This window comes from the organism of the source record quoted next, unplaced genomic scaffold (assembly GCF_019419815.1).
Source record: "Pyrus x bretschneideri cultivar Hongxiangsu unplaced genomic scaffold, Pyrus_bretschneideri_v1 Contig23, whole genome shotgun sequence".
In the NCBI taxonomy this organism is placed as follows: Eukaryota; Viridiplantae; Streptophyta; class Magnoliopsida; order Rosales; family Rosaceae; genus Pyrus; species Pyrus x bretschneideri.
The window spans coordinates 1,615,794-1,635,276 of NW_025999535.1; the positions used below are offsets into that span (position 1 = coordinate 1,615,794).

Consider the following 19,483-nt stretch of genomic DNA (forward strand, 5'->3'; position numbering starts at 1 on the left):
TTGAACTCTTTTTTTTTTTTTGGTTAAGTTTTCTTTTATCTAAATCTAAATTACTTTTTTGGCTTAAATATCTAATAAATATATACTTGTTGCTCAATAAACCGTAAATCCGCTTTCAGATACATTATAAAGATTTCCTTAATGCTCAAGAAAAATATTTAGAAAAAAAATAAAAAATTTGCATTTTTCAGAAAAAAAAATGTGGATTAACACTCACAGTTTTCAGTCGGTTTTGCAAATTCTTATATAAATCACCATTCAATCTATTTATTTTCACCTTCGCCTCACTGTGAAGTTTTGAAAATTAAGGTGAGACTTTCCGTTGAGATTCTTGAGTGTCGAACCCCCTTTGATAGTGTTCTGGGACTCACTACTATGATTTTCACTTATTTTTTTAGTTTTCAGCTCAAATATTTTACTAAACATACATTTGTTGCTCAATATACTGTAAAACTGCTTTCAAATTCCTTACCAAGTCTAACTTAATGCTCAGAAAAATTATTTTTCGAAAATAAAAAATTTACATTTTTGTAAAAAAACATGGGTGTTAGGCGGGCTCGACGCACGCAAACTGAAGTAGACTCAACTCAGGCAGAATGAGGCGAAACATGACACGCAATACAAGGTGGGCTTCGCTCATAGAAAACGGGGCGGTCTCTGGTACGCAAAACGAGGCGAGCTCATGCACGGAAAACGAGGGGGATACTTCACACAAACTGAGGCTAGCCCTGCGCACAAAAAACGAGGCTAGTTCTGTGCACGCCAAAACGACATGGGCTCAATCGACGTAAAATGGGCGAGCTTCTGGCACGCAAAATGATGCGGACACCTTACATGCAGAATGAGATGAACACAACACGAGGTGGGCTCTGCGCACCCAGAACAAGGTGAACGCCCGAATGCTCATAAGACAAGTTGAGCTCCACACACGGATAAAATATGTTTTGAAGAACATGAATATGATAGTTTGTTGTAGTGGTAAGAGAAATAAAAGAAAAATAACATAAATGATTCAACACCCCAAGAATTTGAATCATTTATGTTAATTTTTCTTTTATTTCTCTTACCACTACAACAAACTATCATACTCATACTCTTCTAAATATATTTTTTCGTGCAAAATCTATTATAATTCGTATTTAAACACTTGTAATCAACAATTTAAAACCTAAATTTAAAGGTATTTGAACCTTTTTTTTGTTAATTTTTCTTTTACCAAAATCTAAACTACATATTAATAGAACTGTCTTTATCAATCAAAAGAGGGTGAAAGACTATTTAACCAATGAAAATTTTGCTATTTGTTGTTTAAGCCTCACCTACAGGTGATTTTAACTTATTTTTTTTCTTTTAGGCTTAAATATTTTTCTAAACATACACTTGTTGCTCAATAAACCATAAATCCACTTACAAGCACATTTTAAAGATTTCCTTAGTATGGGGAAGGCAAAATTGTTTCAAGCACTTACTGAACCAAAAACGCCTCTTGTTTCAAAAGAGGAGGACGAGTTATTCACATTTCATTTGATGGTCAAAGGCGAATTGAAAGCTAAGCAGTGGTAATTCTAAGGATTCTCTTCGTGGAAAGATAGAAGTTTCCTACGTTACCCGTAATATGTGGAAGTATCGGCATAATTTCATAGAGTCATTTGGTTCAATGGAAAGGGGGGAATCACCGTTTCACAGCCGCTCCTCTACAACTACCTTTCGCCCAACATGATCACGAACGAAGACAGAGAATTGCGTAGATAGAAGGACGAAACGAACCAACCCACTTGTCCTGATCGGAACGATTGAAGAAAGAAAGATAATGGTGGCCCCTTTCGCCCAGGGGGCATCGTCGGAGAACAATGTCGGGGACAGGGTGAGAACCTTCCGTCGGTACGCCCTTTAAGTGTTGGTTCTTCCATATTTAGATATGGCCAGATAGAAGAGATCTATATCTTTCTATCGATAGATAGATATATTGAGAAATGGATATTGATCTGGTTTCAAGATCTATGAACAAGAGATCCCTAAATATCCATTTGAAAAAACCAATGTTCTAAAAATCGCCTAGGCGGCCGGGCGGGGAGGTGCCGCTTCGATTAGGTGCCAATCGGCGGAGAAAAGCAGGGATGTGTTAGGCGCCCGCCTAGGCGGTGGTGCTAGGCGGTCTTGTCACTGTGTTGCCTTCTTTCGAGCTTGCAGTCGCCGTTTTCTCATTGCCTTCCACCTTCAGTTGCACCCAGACCTCAGATCTCCTACAAAATTCGACGAAAAGGGAGTGAAAGAGAGAAAGGGAATGAGGGAAGGAGAGAAAGACGATTTGCTGCGAAGAGGGACGGGGGGAGAAAGATAGCGCTGCAGAGAGAGAGAAATTGAAAATCTATGCAGATGAGATAGAGAGAAAGGTGGAGGTGGGTGCGGCTATGTTCTCTAGGGTTAGTAGGTTTTTTATTAATTAAAAGTTTATGGACTTTGTTTCAAGATTTGTAGCAGGCCCAATTTTAAACAATTAAACAAAATAAGAACCAATAATAATTATGGTCTTAAAAAAACTCTAAAATTTTATACAATACTTATATTTTATAACAAATATTTATTTTGTATGTTTTGTATTTTATTTTTTTCAACAAGTATGATTTTTGTGTGTGTAAAAATGGACGTATTTATATATTATATTATAGATTTATTTAAAAAATACAAATCCGCCTAGGCACCCGCCTAGACTCCGCCTAGCCGTCTAGGCGCTAGGAGTCAGCCCGCCGCCCGATTAGCGCCTAGCATTTTTTAGAACCTTGGAAAAAACAGATGAATAGTCTGAATGCTACGTGAAGAACATAAGCCAAATGAAGGAACGGGATGACCTAGGATGTAGAAGAGCATAATATGAGTTATTTGGCATATTTTGATTCCTATATATCCACTCTTGTGGTACTTCATTATATGCTATATATAAGAATTATAAGATAATATATAAGATCCATCTGTATATATATCATCATCTATATCAAGAAAGTCGTATGCTTTAGAAGAAGCTTGTACAGTTTGGGAAGGGGTTTTGATTGATCAAAAAGAAGAATCTACTTCAACCGATATGTTGAGGCACGACCATATATAACATATAAATCATACTTGGAAAGTGTGGACAATTAGCTAAAGCAGCAGGTGCTGTTGCAAAACTGATTGCAAAAGAGGAAAAATCGGCCACATTAAAATTACCTTATGGGGAGGTCCGTTTAATCCAATAATTGCTCAGCAACAATTGAACAAGTGGGATTACAGCTTTCTCCAGACTTCTGGGAAAAGCATGAAAAAAAGAGGCTTGAATGGTACGATCCCTCTTATCACCCAAGAATGAAAAGAGTGATGTCGTAGTTCTTGGTCTATGAATATACATTGTTAGATCCTCCGTTTTATTTTCCCATTGAAGCCGAACCTAAACCTGTGCTCGAGAGATAGTTGTCCATATACTAATAAGGGCTGTATGGATTCTCGAGAAGAGAGGAGCTGTGATGGTCCCTCCCGGACCACCTGGATAACATGAGTGAATAGAATAGAAAGTTGAACCTACATTGGATGCACAAAATTGTATTGTGTTACAGACCACAATGTTACGCTCCTATGAATTTACATTCTACATTAACTATTGCTACAAAAGTACTACTACCGGCTGACTGGTCATTAGCCAGAGCTCCGGGGAGCTCCGGTTCCCGTCAGCTGTGGAGTGGAGTGCTTCGGAATCAGAATTCAATGTCTTTCGAAGAAGGATCCTTCACCTCATGCCCATCAAGCTTCATCTGTCTGACGATCACCCAAATCGGACACCATGTGTACATTTATACTCACCATCCGGTCCAATGTTCTTCAAACCATCTTTACGTTTTCTCTTTCCTCTTCTCATTTCATGCTCAAGCAAGCCTCAACACCGCCACTGCCATCAATGTTCCCGCTCTCAAGTAAATCTCCTTCACGCTTCTATCTACCCTTTCCATGATTTCCTCGTCTTTTAAAGCCCGCTTCTTTGAATTCTTGCTGATTTGCACGATTGTATCCCTCAGTTTGTTCACCCCACAAGAGAGCCAAACTAATGCAAATGCAACTCCAGTATTCAAGAGTTTGGACGCACAAAAGGGTACCCTCCCAGAAGCTACTTTACAGAGGACAGAGAAGAGGACAGCCAACCCAGTTCCAGCAATAGCGGCAGAAAACTGGGTCAGGAGATCCGGAAGCTCGGGGCCAGATCGTTTAAGTGAGAGGATTGCCACTTTCCCATTCTGTTTTCTGCTCATCATTATAGATAGAAGGCTCTCACAGGCGTGGAAATAGTTCCTCTTGTAGAGATCTCTATCTTTGCCCGCTTTTTTACCACTCTTCTGCTTTGGCTTCGCCTTTGTCTTAACTTTTTCAGGACTGTTAAGTAAAACAGACGTAAATTCAATAAGAATCATGCCCTGATCAAATATTCGCTGGAATAATAGGCGTACAAGTGCGGAAACTGTTAATATCTCGTTCAGTATTGAAACTGATATCACTTAAAGCAGGTAGATACGAAGATATTGAAAGAAATAAGTTGATGTCATTAAAAAGGAGAAAGAAAGCGAAAACAGTATCAAAGCATGAGCCAGAATATGAAAAATAATACCTCTTTAAAGGAGCAAGGGTAGTAGCTTGCATATTGAACGAAGTTCCATCAATAACAACTCCTGCTTCCCGGCACCCCACACTGGTCCATAAAATTATTGTCAGGTTGTATGTTATAGGAGAAAAGAATGAATAGGAACAGAAAAAATCGAGAACATTTATATTATAGTTGGAAAGTAGACTATTCATCACACCGACGAGTAATTTTCTAAGCAAGCATTATTGAGGAGATCTTCATTTTAAACTCGACCCATAAGATCTACCTATGCCGTACTGGTAAGGAAAACCCATGCATGTATAACCAAACACCTTCATTTTTAGAAAATATTCATTTGGAGGAGTAAATACGTATTTGATCCTGTAAAACAGGCAGTGACATATTTGAGTGAAAACAGGTTCAAGTCCATGCGTACCTCTTAAAGTGCGGAACCAATACAGACTGCTTTTTCCAAACAACTGTGTTTCTCAAGGAGTAAAATTCAGCAACAACTGAAAGGAGATGCTTCATCTCAGCCTCGGTACCTGTGAATAAGACTCGACCATCGGGCTGAACTGTAACTTTTGAACTCCAGTGAAGGCTGCCTACAAAGTCCAAGAGGGGCTTCTGGGTATTCAACTCACTACTCGGGTAGATAAGAGAAGGCATTGATGGTTGTTGGCCCATTTCATGTAACCCCATCAAGTCATATAGTAAGGTTATATCTATTCCGCCTCTCTCCACTTCACTTTCTCCTGATCTGAGGAACTGCAACATTTTTTCACGTCTTATGAAGTGTTCGGCAATTCCACAGCTGAACAGCACTGAGTCTGGACGAACATCTGCAATCAGCATGAAAAAGTGATAATTCAACATACTGCAATGAAAGAATATTTCAGTATTACAAATTCAACAAGGATATAGCAGCATTTCGGTCACTCCCCTCAGCCTTCATTGCATCCCAGTAACTATGCATGAATTGATAAAAACACACGCCATTATAATTCTCCTTTATTTTCATGGGCAATCTTATACCCAATTGAGCCATTCTTTTAACAAGTGCATGTGGTCTATCATGCATGCACGTACGCACAAACATGTATTGAGGGCGATAACTTTGCAACAAACAAAATTATGCTCACGCCACTCGAGGCCCAATAGTCTAACCCAACATGGTGAGTATACGATGTCTTTATTGCCACTACAGTTATTCAACTATTTTGCATTTGTTTAGTATGCAGGAGTCCATCATTTATAGAAAGTCACACCACACGTGAACAAGAATAAATCAGATAGCAAAAATACAAAATTTCTTAATTTTACATGCTATAAACGCAATAGAACACGATAGCCAAAGTTCAACTTCACCGAAACATACAGAAATGGAATCAAAATAAGTTGCTTATTACTAAACTCATATTTTCAAGCAATAGCTGCATACAACAAAAAGCTCACGAGGTGCATACCTTGCACATTCAGAGCAGGTCTTTCAATTTCTGAGACAGTCTTTACAAACCAGTTGGCCTCCGGCACTCCACTTTTGAGTTTCCATGGCTCCTCACATTGCTGCGGCATCAATTTCAAAGATCCTAACTTTGTGATTTCCTCCTTTGCTCCAAAACTTGGCATAAATGATTGGAAATCCTGTGTTAATCAAAGATTAGTTTCTTTTAGAAAAACTAACTACCGGCAGGGAGCCTGGGACCAGGACAGATAACCACCAAACAACTACAGCAAATTCTTTATGAACTTACTAGCAACAGCTTTAAAAGAAAAAGGAAAATACCAACAGACATGCAATTCCTTTGAAAAATAAAACGAAACAAGAAATTGAAACCCCAATTAAAACTAAACTACAAGATAAAATCAAGCCACATTTGGTACCTGCAATTGGATTGAATAACTCACTACATCGAAAGTATGTTGAAGAAATGAAGGTCAACTTCCTAAAAAAACTTGCATTGAAGGGATTGGAAAGGAGAAACCAAACACAGTGTCGTTCTAGGATTCATACAACCGACCTCACTTAGTGGGATAAGGCTTGGTTGTTGTTTGTAGGGATTAGATGGATTCGTTATGAACGAAACAAGAAAATTGAAAGTAAAGCTAAACGTACAAGATAAACCAAGCCACGTTTGGTACCTAAGACAGGATTGAACACCTCACCACATCCAAGGTATGCTGAAGTAAGAAATGAAGGTAATCTTCCTAATTTTGTTTGTCAACATAAAATTTATCTCTTCCGACAAAATTTCCTTCATTACTAATCCATCCTCCACCTTGAACTTAGACAAAATTTGAAAGCTGGCCACTATTTCTTCCATCAACATACCTTAAAACTAATGAACCATCCAGTCCAAACGAATCCAATACTAGACACCAAACATGGCCTCAAGCAACCGAACGAGTCCAAACAAACCCAAATCACAAATCAAACATGAATCCCAAAAGAACCCCAAACAACAACATGATATCAAGCAAGAAAAACAAACCCAATGAATCTCCTTATAAAACAAAAGCAAAAATGGAAACTTCTATCTGCAAGTCAAAAGCCAAAACCTTCGGATAAACTGAACTGATTAATACATGAACAAACCCAAATCATAAATCAAACATGAATCCCAGAAGAACACAAACAATCACACAACACCAATCAAGAAAAAGCAACCCAAATGAATATTATTCCAATATAAACCCAAAGATGAAACCTTTTCTTCAGGAAGAACAAAAAAAAAAAAGAAAAAAAAGTCATATGCTAAACTCAAAGCCTTCTGCTTTTACCTTGATATAGCTCATGGGTTGCTCCTGGTTCAGAACGAGGCCGTGAGGGCAACCATGGAAGGCCATCAGGCAAACCTTATCCGCCATAGCCGAGAGAAACCCAGTTCCAGAAAACCAAGAAAACCAAATTTCTTTGCTAATTTGGGGTCGTGGCCTCCTCACACCACCACAAACTGATCCATCTGTCGACCCTCAAAAACCCAAGATTTTCAGAAACCGGTAGGTCTTTTTTGTTCTGTTTGCGTGGCAGCCACATAATTTAAATCGAAAAACCAAAAAAACAAAGTGGGATTTATGCCGTCCAGTTGTTTGATTGATCGAGAGGTTTCTGATCTATTGAGAATCCAGGTTGGATTTCTCACATCGGACGTAAAAATGTTGTCTGTTTCTGCCAACTTGGACTCTCCGAACTATTGGGTTTCATTGTCTATGAATTTACGCACCGTACTATGGTTGAGATTTTTCAAAGTGATTGGCACACTGGATAATATATCGTGTATTATTATATAAATGGTGGGATATGTGTGTTAAAAAGTTAATAACTTATAAAATATAAAATTTTCCACCATTTATATAAAAATCGTGTTGTACCACATATGTTCCCATCACAATAAAAAAATTTCTTGTCAACTTAGACCGTTCGTTTTGCATACCATTGAGTTTGTGGGCCTTTTGTTGATTAGGATATTTTGATCCTTTGATTAAGTTACCGCTGATGAGTGATGAGAAATGTTGTAGCGTGTGATCACACGTACCAGAATCGAATTTGACAAAAAAAAAAATATATATATCTTTGCATCGCAATTGACCCACAAAGGAAGAAAATTTTCAATGCTCTCTCTAAAGACACTAAAAAATCTCTTTCATTTGAGGAGTCCTTATACTATAGTTAACAACACATTCATATTTTTTTTATTTTTTTCTTGATATTTTTAGCATGCATTAAACTCAACAATGCATGTTATAAATTGGTGTACTCGAAAATTTTCACAATTTGAAGTTTGAACTTCTATATCAAATTAGGTGAGTCAAGAACTATGAGGTAGTTCAGTGGTTGAAGATAAATTTTAGGTCTGTATTTTATCGTTTGAGATTTGATTCTTGATACTGGTGAATCACACGAAGATGGTCAGAGGTATGCCTTTGTAAGTTTTTCTGACTTTCAAAATGATGGACTACCATAACGAAACTAACAATTGGTCCCTTTTTTAAGAAAAAATAAAATAAAATTAGGTGAGTCAATGTTCTAGTATTTGTGGTGGTGTTAGACTTGTCTTAGTTGTCTATACTTATGGTAGCATTCCCCACCACTCCATTTATTTTACCGTCCAATCAAGTAATGATAAAATTTAGGTAGATTCATCAAGTAGAGATATGAATCTTGATTAATGAATTAATGGTGCCAACCTTCAAATATACTACCTATTTGACCTCGACTATTGTGGTCACTTGGCTCTACCAACTCAAACATATAAAATTGATTTCTGAATTTGCCCACCATAATCATTTTGGTAATTTTGTGAAAAAATATTTCAACATTCTCGTCAAGTGGACGGATTGATAGATTTTTTTATAAATTGACCAAAATGATTTACAATGAACAAACACAAAGATCACTTGTATCAATTTTCATTGTCAAAAGAGAAAATTGTAGTAGTGGTCCTTCAACTTTAACCCAATTGGAGCAATGATCTTTCAACTAAAAATTCATGATCATTGGTCCCTTAACTCATCAAAACGTGCAACTATGGTCATTTTCAACAACTCAGTCAGAATTCCTTCAAAATTAATCATGTTGGAAGGATCATTGCTTCAACTAAGTTAAGGTTAAAGGATCATTGCTCTAATTAAGTTAAAGTTGAGGGACCATTTCAATGTTGGAAGAAATTTTTCAATGCTCCGTTCCGTGCTCTGAAGACACTAAAAAATCTCTCTCATTTGAGGAGTCCTTATACTACAGTTAACTACACATTGATATATTTTTATTTTTTTTTCTTGATATTTTTAGCATGCATTAAACTCAACAATGCATGCTATAAATTGGTGTACTCGAAATTTTTCACAATTCAAAGTTTAAACTTCTATATCAAATTAGGTGAGTCCAGAACTATGAAGTAGTTCAGTGGTTGAAGAAGAATTTTAGGTCCGTATTTTATCGTTTGAGATTTGATTCTTGATATCTTTGTGAGTCTTTCTGACTTTCAAAATAATGGACTACCATAACAAAATTAACAACTGATCCCTTTTTTAAGAAAAAATAAAATAAAATTAGGTGAGTCAATGTTCTAGTATTTGTGGTGGTGTTAGACTTGTCTTTGTTGTCTATACTTATGGTAGCATTCCCCACCACTCCGTTTATTTTACCGTCCAATCAAGTAATGATAAAATTCAGGTAGATTCATCAAATAGAGATATGAATCTTGATTACTGAATTAATGCCACCCTTCAAATTTACTACATATTTGACCCTGACTATTGTGTTCACTTGACTCTACTAACTCAAACATATAGAATTGGTTTCTGAATTTGTCCATCGTAATCATTTTGGTAATTTTGTAAAAAAAATTTCAACATCCTTATCAAGTGGACTGGTTAGTTTGACAAAAACACCCTTAAGGGGGTCACATGATCGTTTACGTGATAATTTAACGAGGATATTGACAAATTTTTTTATAAATTGACCAAAATGATTTACAATGAACAAACACAATGACCACTTGTATCAATTTTCATTGTCAAAAGAGAAATTTGTAGTAGTGATCCCTCAACTTTAACCCAATTGGAGCAATGATCTCTCAACTAAAAATTCATGATCATTGGTCCCTTAATTCATCAAAACGTGCAACTATGGTCATTTTCAACAACTCAGTTAGAATTCCTTCAAAATTAATTATGTTGGAAGGACCATTGCTTCAATTAAGTTAAGGTTAAGGGATCATTGCTCCAATTAGGTTAAAGTTGAGGGATCATTTCTCAAATTGGGTTAAAGTTAAGGGACCATTGCTACAATTTTTCTCATTTCGTTTTTCACGTTTGCCCTTTGATTCAGCCTCACGTGTGTGGCGTGTAACTTATTAGTGACGAAAGTTCTAACGGAGTTGACAAAAATGACCGTAGCTGCACGTTTTGAAAAATTCAGAGACCAATGATCGTGGATTTTTAATTAAATCACCATTACTCTAATTAAGTTAAAATTAATGGACCATTCCTACAATTTCTTCTTGTCAAAACCCAAAGAAAAAAGAATCATATCGATTTGAAAACCATTTTAACTAAGAAACCTCCTTTAAAGTAAAGGCATTAATCGATTATCTTGTTATAGTAAATGCATTACTGTATACTGCATCTGCATGCATGCATACATAATCATATGGTCAACAAAATAAGAAGAATTGACTTGTAGGAGGAAATAAATATGACTACCAAACATCAACCCACTAAATATTAAACCACAAGGACAAATATTTGTTCGTAGCATAGTATTTTCACCTTCAAAACACACAAACACAGCCCACCATTTTTTCAAGTCAAAATGGGGCAGACCATCTTACTAGTTGGGGATCCTGGGCCTTTGAAATTTGATCAAACGGCTAAAATTATGATAACTTTTAAAGGGATCTCCTGTTTGTAGCCGTTAGATCAAATTTCAAGAGTCCGGATGAATTGATTGTGTGACTTTGGTAGGAGAAATTTGAAGGGGATCTCTTCCCCACCAGTTGGTTCATTCATACATTATACATACATATAATATCGACACATTATTAACTATGAGCATGTGATCTAATATTATTATTATTAATGTCAATGCTTTGAATTCTCATAATTGTTCATATTGTGATGAAACACTTGCCAACGAAAGCTCCCTTAGCAAAATCGAATTTAATAAAATTAAATATTTTACCTAACTGAATTACGAAAAATCTTGTCTAATACGCGGCATTAAGTTTTCCCTATGTGACAACACTCAAGGCACATTTTAGTGCATTTTATTGTTTTTCTAGCTTATTCTACCAGATTCTTAAACACGTGGCATAATGACATGGCCTCACCAGGATGTAGCGTGGTCCTTTCGGTAGAGTAACCTCCCTCAGCAGCCTGTCCGCCGAGTGGCAAGTCCGATGCGCGCACATCGCCGAGTGGCGCGTTACGACAAACCTAATCCCACACCATTTGAGCAAGAAACCAACGGCTATTTAATCTGTGTTTTGTTGACTTTTCACCTCAACAAATAAATGAAAAATTAATAACAAATTGTAGGAACTGGCTAAATGCATATATTTAAATTTAGGGAGTTTTTATTTATTTATTAATATCCTACATGTTAATACACCTCACTTAAAAATGTAATATTAAACAACTTGTAACTCTAATATGAAATGACTATTCGAGCCCTCATAGCTGCTCTCACTCTCCATTATAGAACAAAACCCTAAAAACACAAATAAGTTGATGAAAATATATCTTTTGATGAACGGAACAAAAAAATAAAGTTTTGCTCCTCGTTCATTTGTTGGTTTTCACATTCAAGAAATTATTTAAATAATGGAATAAAAATTTGACTTTTTGCAAAGCCCTGCTCTAATTGGAATCCAAGAAATAGGAAGAAAACTAGAGAATGTTGAAAATTTTAAGATGTAATTAAATGTAATATTCTTGTGGTTGTTTGATGATAAAGAAATTCAATGTTTATTGGCTGGTTGGAACTGACATGACCTTATAAGAACAGTTCCCATCATTTGTCCATCAGGCTTCTTAGAATCCAACGTGATTGTTCAAGAAAATTTGACGGATGTTTATAAATCAAATGACAAGATGGAGATTTTATACAACAATTTAATTCATCTTTCTTGTTTTTAAAATGTGGATTATTCTTTTGTTTGAAAGAGATGAAGAGTTTGATGTGTGGTTAATTAGTTGATGATTGTGGGGTGTGTGAGGTGTGGGGTGTATGAGATATAAGGTGTGAGGGTAGTATTGAAAAATACGGGGGGGTGTGTTAAGAAATTTTTTAATTTAAAAAATAAATGTGGGGTGTATTAAGTATATGGGGTGTAGTCAACAAAAACGTGAGGTGTTAATAAAACAAGGCTTAAATTTAATATAACTATTATTTGACGGTCATATATAATTTATATGAATATGTGTATTTTATTAAAGCTCTAATAGAGTTGACGAAAATGATCATAGATGCACGCTTTGAGGAGTTAAGGGATTATATGTCATGAATTTTTAGTTGAATGACCATTACTTCAATTAAGTTAAAATTGAGAGACTATTGCTATAATTTCTTTGCAACAAAACAAATTTAATTTGGGGAAGCATAAAAAAGAAAAAAAGGTTAATACTATGAGACAAAATTTGCAAACTAATTAATGTGTCACCCATTGTAATGAGTACGTTTATCAAATGTTTTTTTTTTAAAACGTTTAAGTATAAATTAATTATCAACTTTTATGATTTTTTAGTTTTCAAAATTTTATTTTACAAATTTAGTTTTTCTAACGTTACTTAAAAAAAAAAAATTGTACGGTTTATGATTAAAATTTTATTTGTTACGTGGGTTAATAGGAGCGCGAGTAGGTCACGATTACGTAGGTCCGCAAGTGCCTCTTTCTGCTTTTCCCCGTCAATAATTCACATGTCAGAAAAATCCAACTATAAAAAAACACCTTCACGAGTCATCGTCTTCCACTTCCCATTCTCTCTCTCTCTCTCTCTTCGTTCTCATTGTGAAGCCCTGCAAATTCACCTTCGAGAAACGAAACCCTAGATTCTCCATCACTTTCCCGAGAAAATCTTCGGGAAAAGATTGAATCTTTCTCTATACAAATGTCCTAACTTCCTCATTTCCCCCGTCCAATTTTATCCGAATTCCACGTTTCCGATTAAACCCTAGATCCCAAATCCAAGTAATTCATTTGGGTGATGGGTAAGGTTCTCAGAGAAACCTCCAGGCCCTTGTCCTCTTCGTCTTCCCCAGCCTCTTCGCCGCCTCCGACCACCACTGCGTCGACGTCGATCACCGAGACCGTCAACGGGACCCACCATTTCAAGATCAACGGCTATTCGCTGTCCAAGGGGATTGGGATTGGGAAGTACATAGCTTCCGATACGTTTAATGTCGGTGGGTTTTCGTGGGCTATCTATTTCTACCCGGACGGCAAGAGCGTTGAGGACAATGCCGCCTACGTCTCGCTCTTCATCGCGCTCGCCAGCGAAGGAACCGATGTGAGAGCGCTGTTCGAATTGACGCTTTTGGATCAGAGCGGGAACGAGAGGCACAAGGTGCATAGCCATTTCGGGAGGACATTGGATAGCGGCCCTTACACGCTCAAGTATCGCGGAAGCATGTGGTGGGTTGCCGAATTTTTTCGGGTTTTTGATTGATTGTGTATTTTGCTTGTTTCTTGCTTTTGAGTTCTTTCTTTCTTGTGTGATGAAAGTGTATTGCTTTATATGCTGCAGGGGTTACAAGCGTTTTTTCAAAAGAACTTCTCTGGAGACATCGGACTACCTTAAAGATGACTGCCTATCAGTTAACTGTATGGTTGGTGTTGTCAAGTCACATACACAGGGACCGAAAATTTACTCTATACCGATACCGCCATCCAGCATGGGCCATCAGTTTGGCAAGCTACTGGAAACCGGAAAGGGAACTGATGTTAGTTTCGAAGTTGACGAGGAAATTTTCTGTGCTCACAAGTTGGTACTAGCAGCTCGATCACCTGTATTCCGGGCCCAACTATTTGGTCCCATGAAAGATCAGAACACTCGTTGCATAAAAGTTGAGGACATAGAGGCTCCAGTCTTCAAGGTTTGTTGCATGTCCTCTTTTCCTTGGTTACTGATGCTGATAAACTTTTGCACTTAACGTTATAAGTTGGTTACGGTATTTGTTTGGTATCCATGACTTTGATCTCATAGTTACTTTAGCTGCAATGTCACTAGCAGATTGCATCATTGATGTCGGTACTCTGATATGTATTGCAGTAGTGATTTTTTGTCGTTTGGTATTAAGTGGTATAATGTGGCCTAGCAAGAAGTAATAAGATTCGTTTTCATGGACAAATCCCAATTTGGGATTCATTTTGTCCGTGTGCAGGCGTTACTTCATTTTATATACTGGGATTCACTGCCTGGCATAGAAGAGCTTACTGGAATCAACTCGAATGGGGCTTCCACTTTGATGGCTCAGCATCTGCTTGCAGCAGCAGATCGCTATGGCTTAGACAGGCTCAGGTTCATGTGTGAGGCAAATCTTTGCCAGGATGTCGCTATAAACAATGTGGCAACGACATTAGCTTTGGCAGAACAACATCACTGCTCCCAGCTGAAACCTGTGTGTCTCAGATTCATTGCAACTCCCGGAAATCTATTAGGTAACCCTTTTCTCTATGAGGCTTTATTTCACAAAACTCTGGAAAGTAGAATTGTTGATGATGATTATGGATGATAATTTGGTTATATGTGGGTGATAATTGGTAGGAGAAATTAATATTCTTCATTCGTTAACTATTTTAGATGTGGAATTCATACGTAAGCTTTTGAAAATGGTTGGTAAAAGTAGGGTATTAAATGTAATTTATGTTTTCGTATTACTTCTCATGTCGTTTTGGTCCTTGTGTAGTCTTTGTTTAATCATTAGGTTCTGAATAGAAATGCTATGTAACTCATTAATTGAGACTTCGTTATACTGTTTTTGTTTTGCAGGTGTTATGCAAACAGATGGTTACAAACACTTGAAGGAAAGCTGCCCGTCCGTTCTGACCGATCTCTTGGAATACGTAGCTAGTGTTAATGAGCATTCTGCAACCTTATGCAGGCAAGGGAATGAAACTATTCCCGATGGCAGTGACATCCATGGCAGGCGGGTGAAGCAAAGGCTATAGTAAGTGAACTTTCTAAACATTTTCTCTTTAGACAAGGAAAAAATGGAAAGAACGAATTGAAAAGAAACAAAAAATGTGAGGAGAGACTATTTCTAGATTTAGAAATAACTGCTAGTGTTTTTAGCCTTTTGTAATTCAAAAAGATGTCGATGTCCACGTTGGCTTGTAATGTGAAAGTTGTAGTACTTACTGTTTTGATTGATCGAATGAAAATTCAATTCTTTTGCTTTGTAATTCTCTCCTTTTCTATGTGAAAGTTGTAGCAAAAACTCAACTCTCTCTCTCTCTGTCTCTCTCTCTCTCCCTCCCCCCCCCCCCCCTAGCATGGTATATGACCTGATGTGTTAAATTCCTTGACTTCTTAAAGTGGTGCAATTAAGTAAAAAGGGATGCCACGTTACTACGATGACATCCCCAGCCAAACACGTACTGCCATGTGCCATATGGGAAACTTAAAGCGCAAGGTACTGCGGCGAGTACAAATTGTATAACATTAAACAAATACACACAGAAAATTCCAACAGTGTTTTAACATATATGGATGTAAAATCCCACAATTTCATTGATAAAATTTATGATGCAACAAAAAAGAATGAATGCTGGCCACTTTGTTGCAGTAAAAATCTAAAACACAGCAGATATTAACAAGAAGAATGTCAATAATAATCTCCCAGTTGTAGAAGTGGAAGCTGAAGAAAGATTGTGAGCACCAATTGTATCTACCCCTCCTGTCTTCTCATTCCGCACCTTGATGCTTGATGAGCAGTTGTGGTCGGCCCATCCGATCATCTGATTCTCCAGATCATAAATCACCAGCTTGTTCGACAGCACCAAATCACCAAGAAGCGTCATGGAGTCTCCGCTTTTCGATTTCAACCCGCTGCTCTGCCAGCCGGAACACCACACATCTTCCTTCAGCTGGAACAGATAGTCATGGGGATAAACCGTCAGGGAAGCCGAATTCTTGAAGTGGAACTTCACCAATGGAAATCCCTTGTCTACATTGTTGGAAAATTGGAAGCATGTGAACTGGTCGTCAACTGTGTGCAATTTCAAGTCTGGTTGCTTGGCTAAAATCTTCTTCATCACTGCGTCGAAAACCTCCTCCGGGAGATAGCCTAGGGTTGTTCCGCTGTCGATGATCGTCCCTGCGTTTGACCCCGTGTCGAAAGCATCAGAGGCGAGCTGCAGGACATCACCTCCCACCTCAATTGCCTCCATTACAACATTGTAATGCGCCTGCCCCTGCACCAACGGAGTTCTGTTCTTCACTTTTGGCTCCACAACTTCGCCAATGGCGAATATCCCGCCTCCGCCAACATTGTCCAAACAATGTGCAAATTGTTTCTTCACCTTCCCGGAAGCAGCCAGCTGGGAAAACACAGACGAATTCGCCTGCCCGAATCCTAGAATCCCATCAAGCGCCTCGGATGACTTGCCCAGCTGCCCTGATTGCTTAGCTCCGCAACCAAACACAACACTGCCATTAGTCCCCTTATCAAATTGAATAGTGTCCTTCACAAAGTATCCTGCCGTCGCACTTCCGTCGCCATAAGTCACGTCGTATTGGCAGAGCAAGTCCGGCCGGCAGCCCGGAAGCTGACCGTTGTATTTTGACGTGCAAAACTCCTGATTACAAGTAACAGCATTCGAACTCGAAGAGCCTTTCGGATCATACAATGTGAGCTTCACGCCAATATCACTTTTCTTTGGACAGTTTGTGCAGTCGATGCAATTGACCCACAGGATGTCACTCCCTGTATCCACCTGGACAAAATAGTCCTTGGACGGCGACCCAATCCCGAGCTTGGCAAAGTATAATCCGGTCTCTGACGGACGGCCATTGCCGCCCAGCTGTACATCCACCGCAGAAGCAGAGCCGGCGAGAATCCGGCCGCGGCGGAGGGAATCGTGGGCTTTGAGCTCGCTCAACGACCGCCCGTCACGGCCGTTGAACTTGTGGCTGACGGAGAGCACGAAATTTGCCGACGCATCTGGAAAAAATGTGGAGAAAATCAGAAAACAACCCAGAACGGCTCTTGGATTTATGTGAAGATCCATATGAAATTAAAGAAAGCAGGAATCTTTGGGGTCGGAATCGAGATTGAAACCAATCCAAAGATTCAATATTTGGAGTTTGGATTGGTGGTCCGAAAATTTGAAGCTTCTGAGATCTGGATTATTTGGACCCCGCAGGGAAAGAAGCTTCTTTTGGGGAGAAAATCCGGATTCGAAAACGATTCCTGGATTGGATTTTGGGGATTTAGAGAGGTGGGATTTGTGGAGAATTCATGGGCGAGTTGGGTGGGGGAAGGAACAAGGACGTCGGCGAGGGAGGAGGGAAAGGCATGTGTAGAGAGAGAGAGAGAGAGAGAGAGGGAGGGAGAGGAAGAAGAGAGACTTGGGAAGTTGGGACCGAGAGAGTTGCGCGTTTTCTTGAACGTTGGCTTAACACTAATTAGGAATGAGTTCTTCTCAACTTTAAACTCAAATGTTAATTAATTAATTACTTAACCTACAAATTAAAATTGTCAACCACCCAACTAAAAAAGAGAGGTAATAAGTCAAGATCATATATAAATATATAAGGAATTGTTACTTAGTATGTTGGTATTTCTCTTTATCGGTAAGTAAGAGATCTTATGTTCGATCATCGTCAAAAATGAATTTAAAGCACATTATTGTTTTGTTATTATGAGGCTAAATCCATCGTCATCTTTATTAATATAAATAATATCGTTTGTTCATAAATAATATATATATATGTACACCGATTGGTTGTTCAACACACTAACCGTTCACGTTGATGTACCAATTTGTCTTTAATTAATATTAATATATAAGTATCGTGTAGATAAAAAAAAATTTATAAAACATAATGTGTTTTTAAATGATTAAAAACGCTTTTAATAAAAATATTGTTTTACCAATCTTTAAGGTGTTATCAAAGCTGCATACATGTGAAAATAAAAAGGAAATTATGTTGCCGACTAGTAACTAGACTATTGATATTAAAATGTCTAAATTTAAAACTTTAAAAACTCTTTTTCCAATAATAAGAAAAATAAAGAGGATTGTTATTGGTATTTCAAAAAAGTCATTTTGCTTTCCAAAATTTATATAATTAGAAAGAAAAATACACTTATAAAGAGTGCCACTATTAGTTTCCAAAATAAGATAAAGAGTTTTTTGAGCAAGTACCACCTAAATTTGTAAGCATGTGAGATAATATCACCTAAACTTTCAAGTTTTATTTTTTACGACTTAAACCTAAGTTACTTTTCCTCCATTTTGTTGTTAAAACATGTCACTTGCATAGATATTTTTGTCAATTAACTTTATGGGACTGACTTGTGACGACCCATCCCTAATTTTCCATGTTATTTCCTTACTAAGTATGTAAAATAACAATTATACCCTTGTTGGCAACGTGGAATGCAAAGTGGACGTTGTTGTTTGACTTTTAAATTATTTTTTCTTTTATTGTAATTAAATAGTACTCATTGTTACGAACTGTGTGAGCGTGAGTTAGACCTGAATCGAATTTGTAATGAAGAAGTTACGTTTAGTTAAAGTATATTAACAACAGATAAAATTGTACACGTGTATGCGAATTAATCAATGTTAGTGAATTATGTTTTAGATAGGATGAGTTAGATAGTTTATAGTTTTAAATTGTGCAAATTGGACGCTTTCCCACTTTAAAAACAGATCCCTTATTGGTGACCTTATCTCACCAACCAATCAATTTTCTTCCTTATTTTTCTCACCAATTAGAAACTCTCTTTTTCACGCCGTATCTCTTTCTTTTCTCTGCAACACAAACACCATAATCAAACATAGATCAAACTTCAAATCACCACCATCGTATCCCTCTCATCTCCACGAGTCCATTTGTACAAGCCGATTAAAAAATAGCTGAGTTTTAAGCTTCCAACTCGGAGCTCCGATTCGGGTGTAGGTTCTCCGACGACTTTCCATTCGAGTTACAAGGTTTTGGAAGGTTTAGAAGCAACTAATAACTTCCTAAGGTCTCTAGCCTAAGTTTGAAGTCATGCCAACGTGCCAACATGTAGACACACGACTTTGAGACGTTGGAATTAGGGACGAGACCTTCGAGGCATTTTTAATCCATTTTTGTCCACTTTTTGGACTTTCAAAAGGTACAAACTTGTTCTTTTCTTCCCAAGCTTCATTTCCATATAAAGTA

At 37.6% G+C, this 19,483-nt stretch overlaps 3 protein-coding genes across 3 annotated transcripts; 1 reads left to right on the forward strand and 2 right to left on the reverse strand.

Moving 5' to 3' along the window:
• Positions 1–3,534: 3,534 nt before the first annotated feature.
• Positions 3,535–7,543, reverse strand: LOC125478031. Its single transcript, XM_048585732.1, has 5 exons — positions 7,385–7,543; positions 6,070–6,247; positions 5,040–5,445; positions 4,628–4,708; positions 3,535–4,395 (listed from the first exon to the last, which is right to left on the reverse strand). The coding sequence occupies exons 1-5, from the start codon at positions 7,469–7,471 to the stop codon at positions 3,894–3,896; spliced, it is 1,254 nt and encodes a 417-aa protein (XP_048441689.1). The 5' UTR covers positions 7,472–7,543; the 3' UTR covers positions 3,535–3,893.
• A 5,527-nt stretch (positions 7,544–13,070) lies between these two features.
• On the forward strand, positions 13,071–15,507 carry LOC103939340 (BTB/POZ and MATH domain-containing protein 2). Its single transcript, XM_009349421.3, has 4 exons — positions 13,071–13,737; positions 13,850–14,198; positions 14,487–14,763; positions 15,095–15,507. Exons 1-4 carry the CDS (start codon positions 13,310–13,312, stop codon positions 15,271–15,273), a joined length of 1,233 nt encoding a protein of 410 aa, XP_009347696.1. The 5' UTR covers positions 13,071–13,309; the 3' UTR covers positions 15,274–15,507.
• A 302-nt stretch (positions 15,508–15,809) lies between these two features.
• On the reverse strand, positions 15,810–17,729 carry LOC103939353 (aspartic proteinase 36). Its single transcript, XM_048585583.1, has one exon. The coding sequence runs from the start codon at positions 17,332–17,334 to the stop codon at positions 15,898–15,900; it is 1,437 nt and encodes a 478-aa protein (XP_048441540.1). The 5' UTR covers positions 17,335–17,729; the 3' UTR covers positions 15,810–15,897.
• Positions 17,730–19,483: the final 1,754 nt, after the last annotated feature.

What these genes read in the sequence shown, in the direction of transcription:
- LOC125478031 (XM_048585732.1), bottom strand. Translation starts at nt 7,471, where the DNA reads ATGGCGGATAAGGTTTGCCTGATGGCCTTCCATGGTTGCCCTCACGGC. An exon ending in TTGGTTCCGCACTTTAAGAG is followed by an intron (nt 4,709 to 5,039) that starts GTACGCATGGAC and finishes TTTATGGACCAG; the next exon opens with TGTGGGGTGCCGGGAAGCAG. An exon ending in ACCCTTGCTCCTTTAAAGAG is followed by an intron (nt 4,396 to 4,627) that starts GTATTATTTTTC and finishes TTTACTTAACAG; the next exon opens with TCCTGAAAAAGTTAAGACAA.
- LOC103939340 (XM_009349421.3), top strand. Translation starts at nt 13,310, where the DNA reads ATGGGTAAGGTTCTCAGAGAAACCTCCAGGCCCTTGTCCTCTTCGTCT. An exon ending in AAGTATCGCGGAAGCATGTG is followed by an intron (nt 13,738 to 13,849) that starts GTGGGTTGCCGA and finishes TATATGCTGCAG; the next exon opens with GGGTTACAAGCGTTTTTTCA. An exon ending in AACTCCCGGAAATCTATTAG is followed by an intron (nt 14,764 to 15,094) that starts GTAACCCTTTTC and finishes TTTGTTTTGCAG; the next exon opens with GTGTTATGCAAACAGATGGT.
- LOC103939353 (XM_048585583.1), bottom strand. Translation starts at nt 17,334, where the DNA reads ATGGATCTTCACATAAATCCAAGAGCCGTTCTGGGTTGTTTTCTGATT.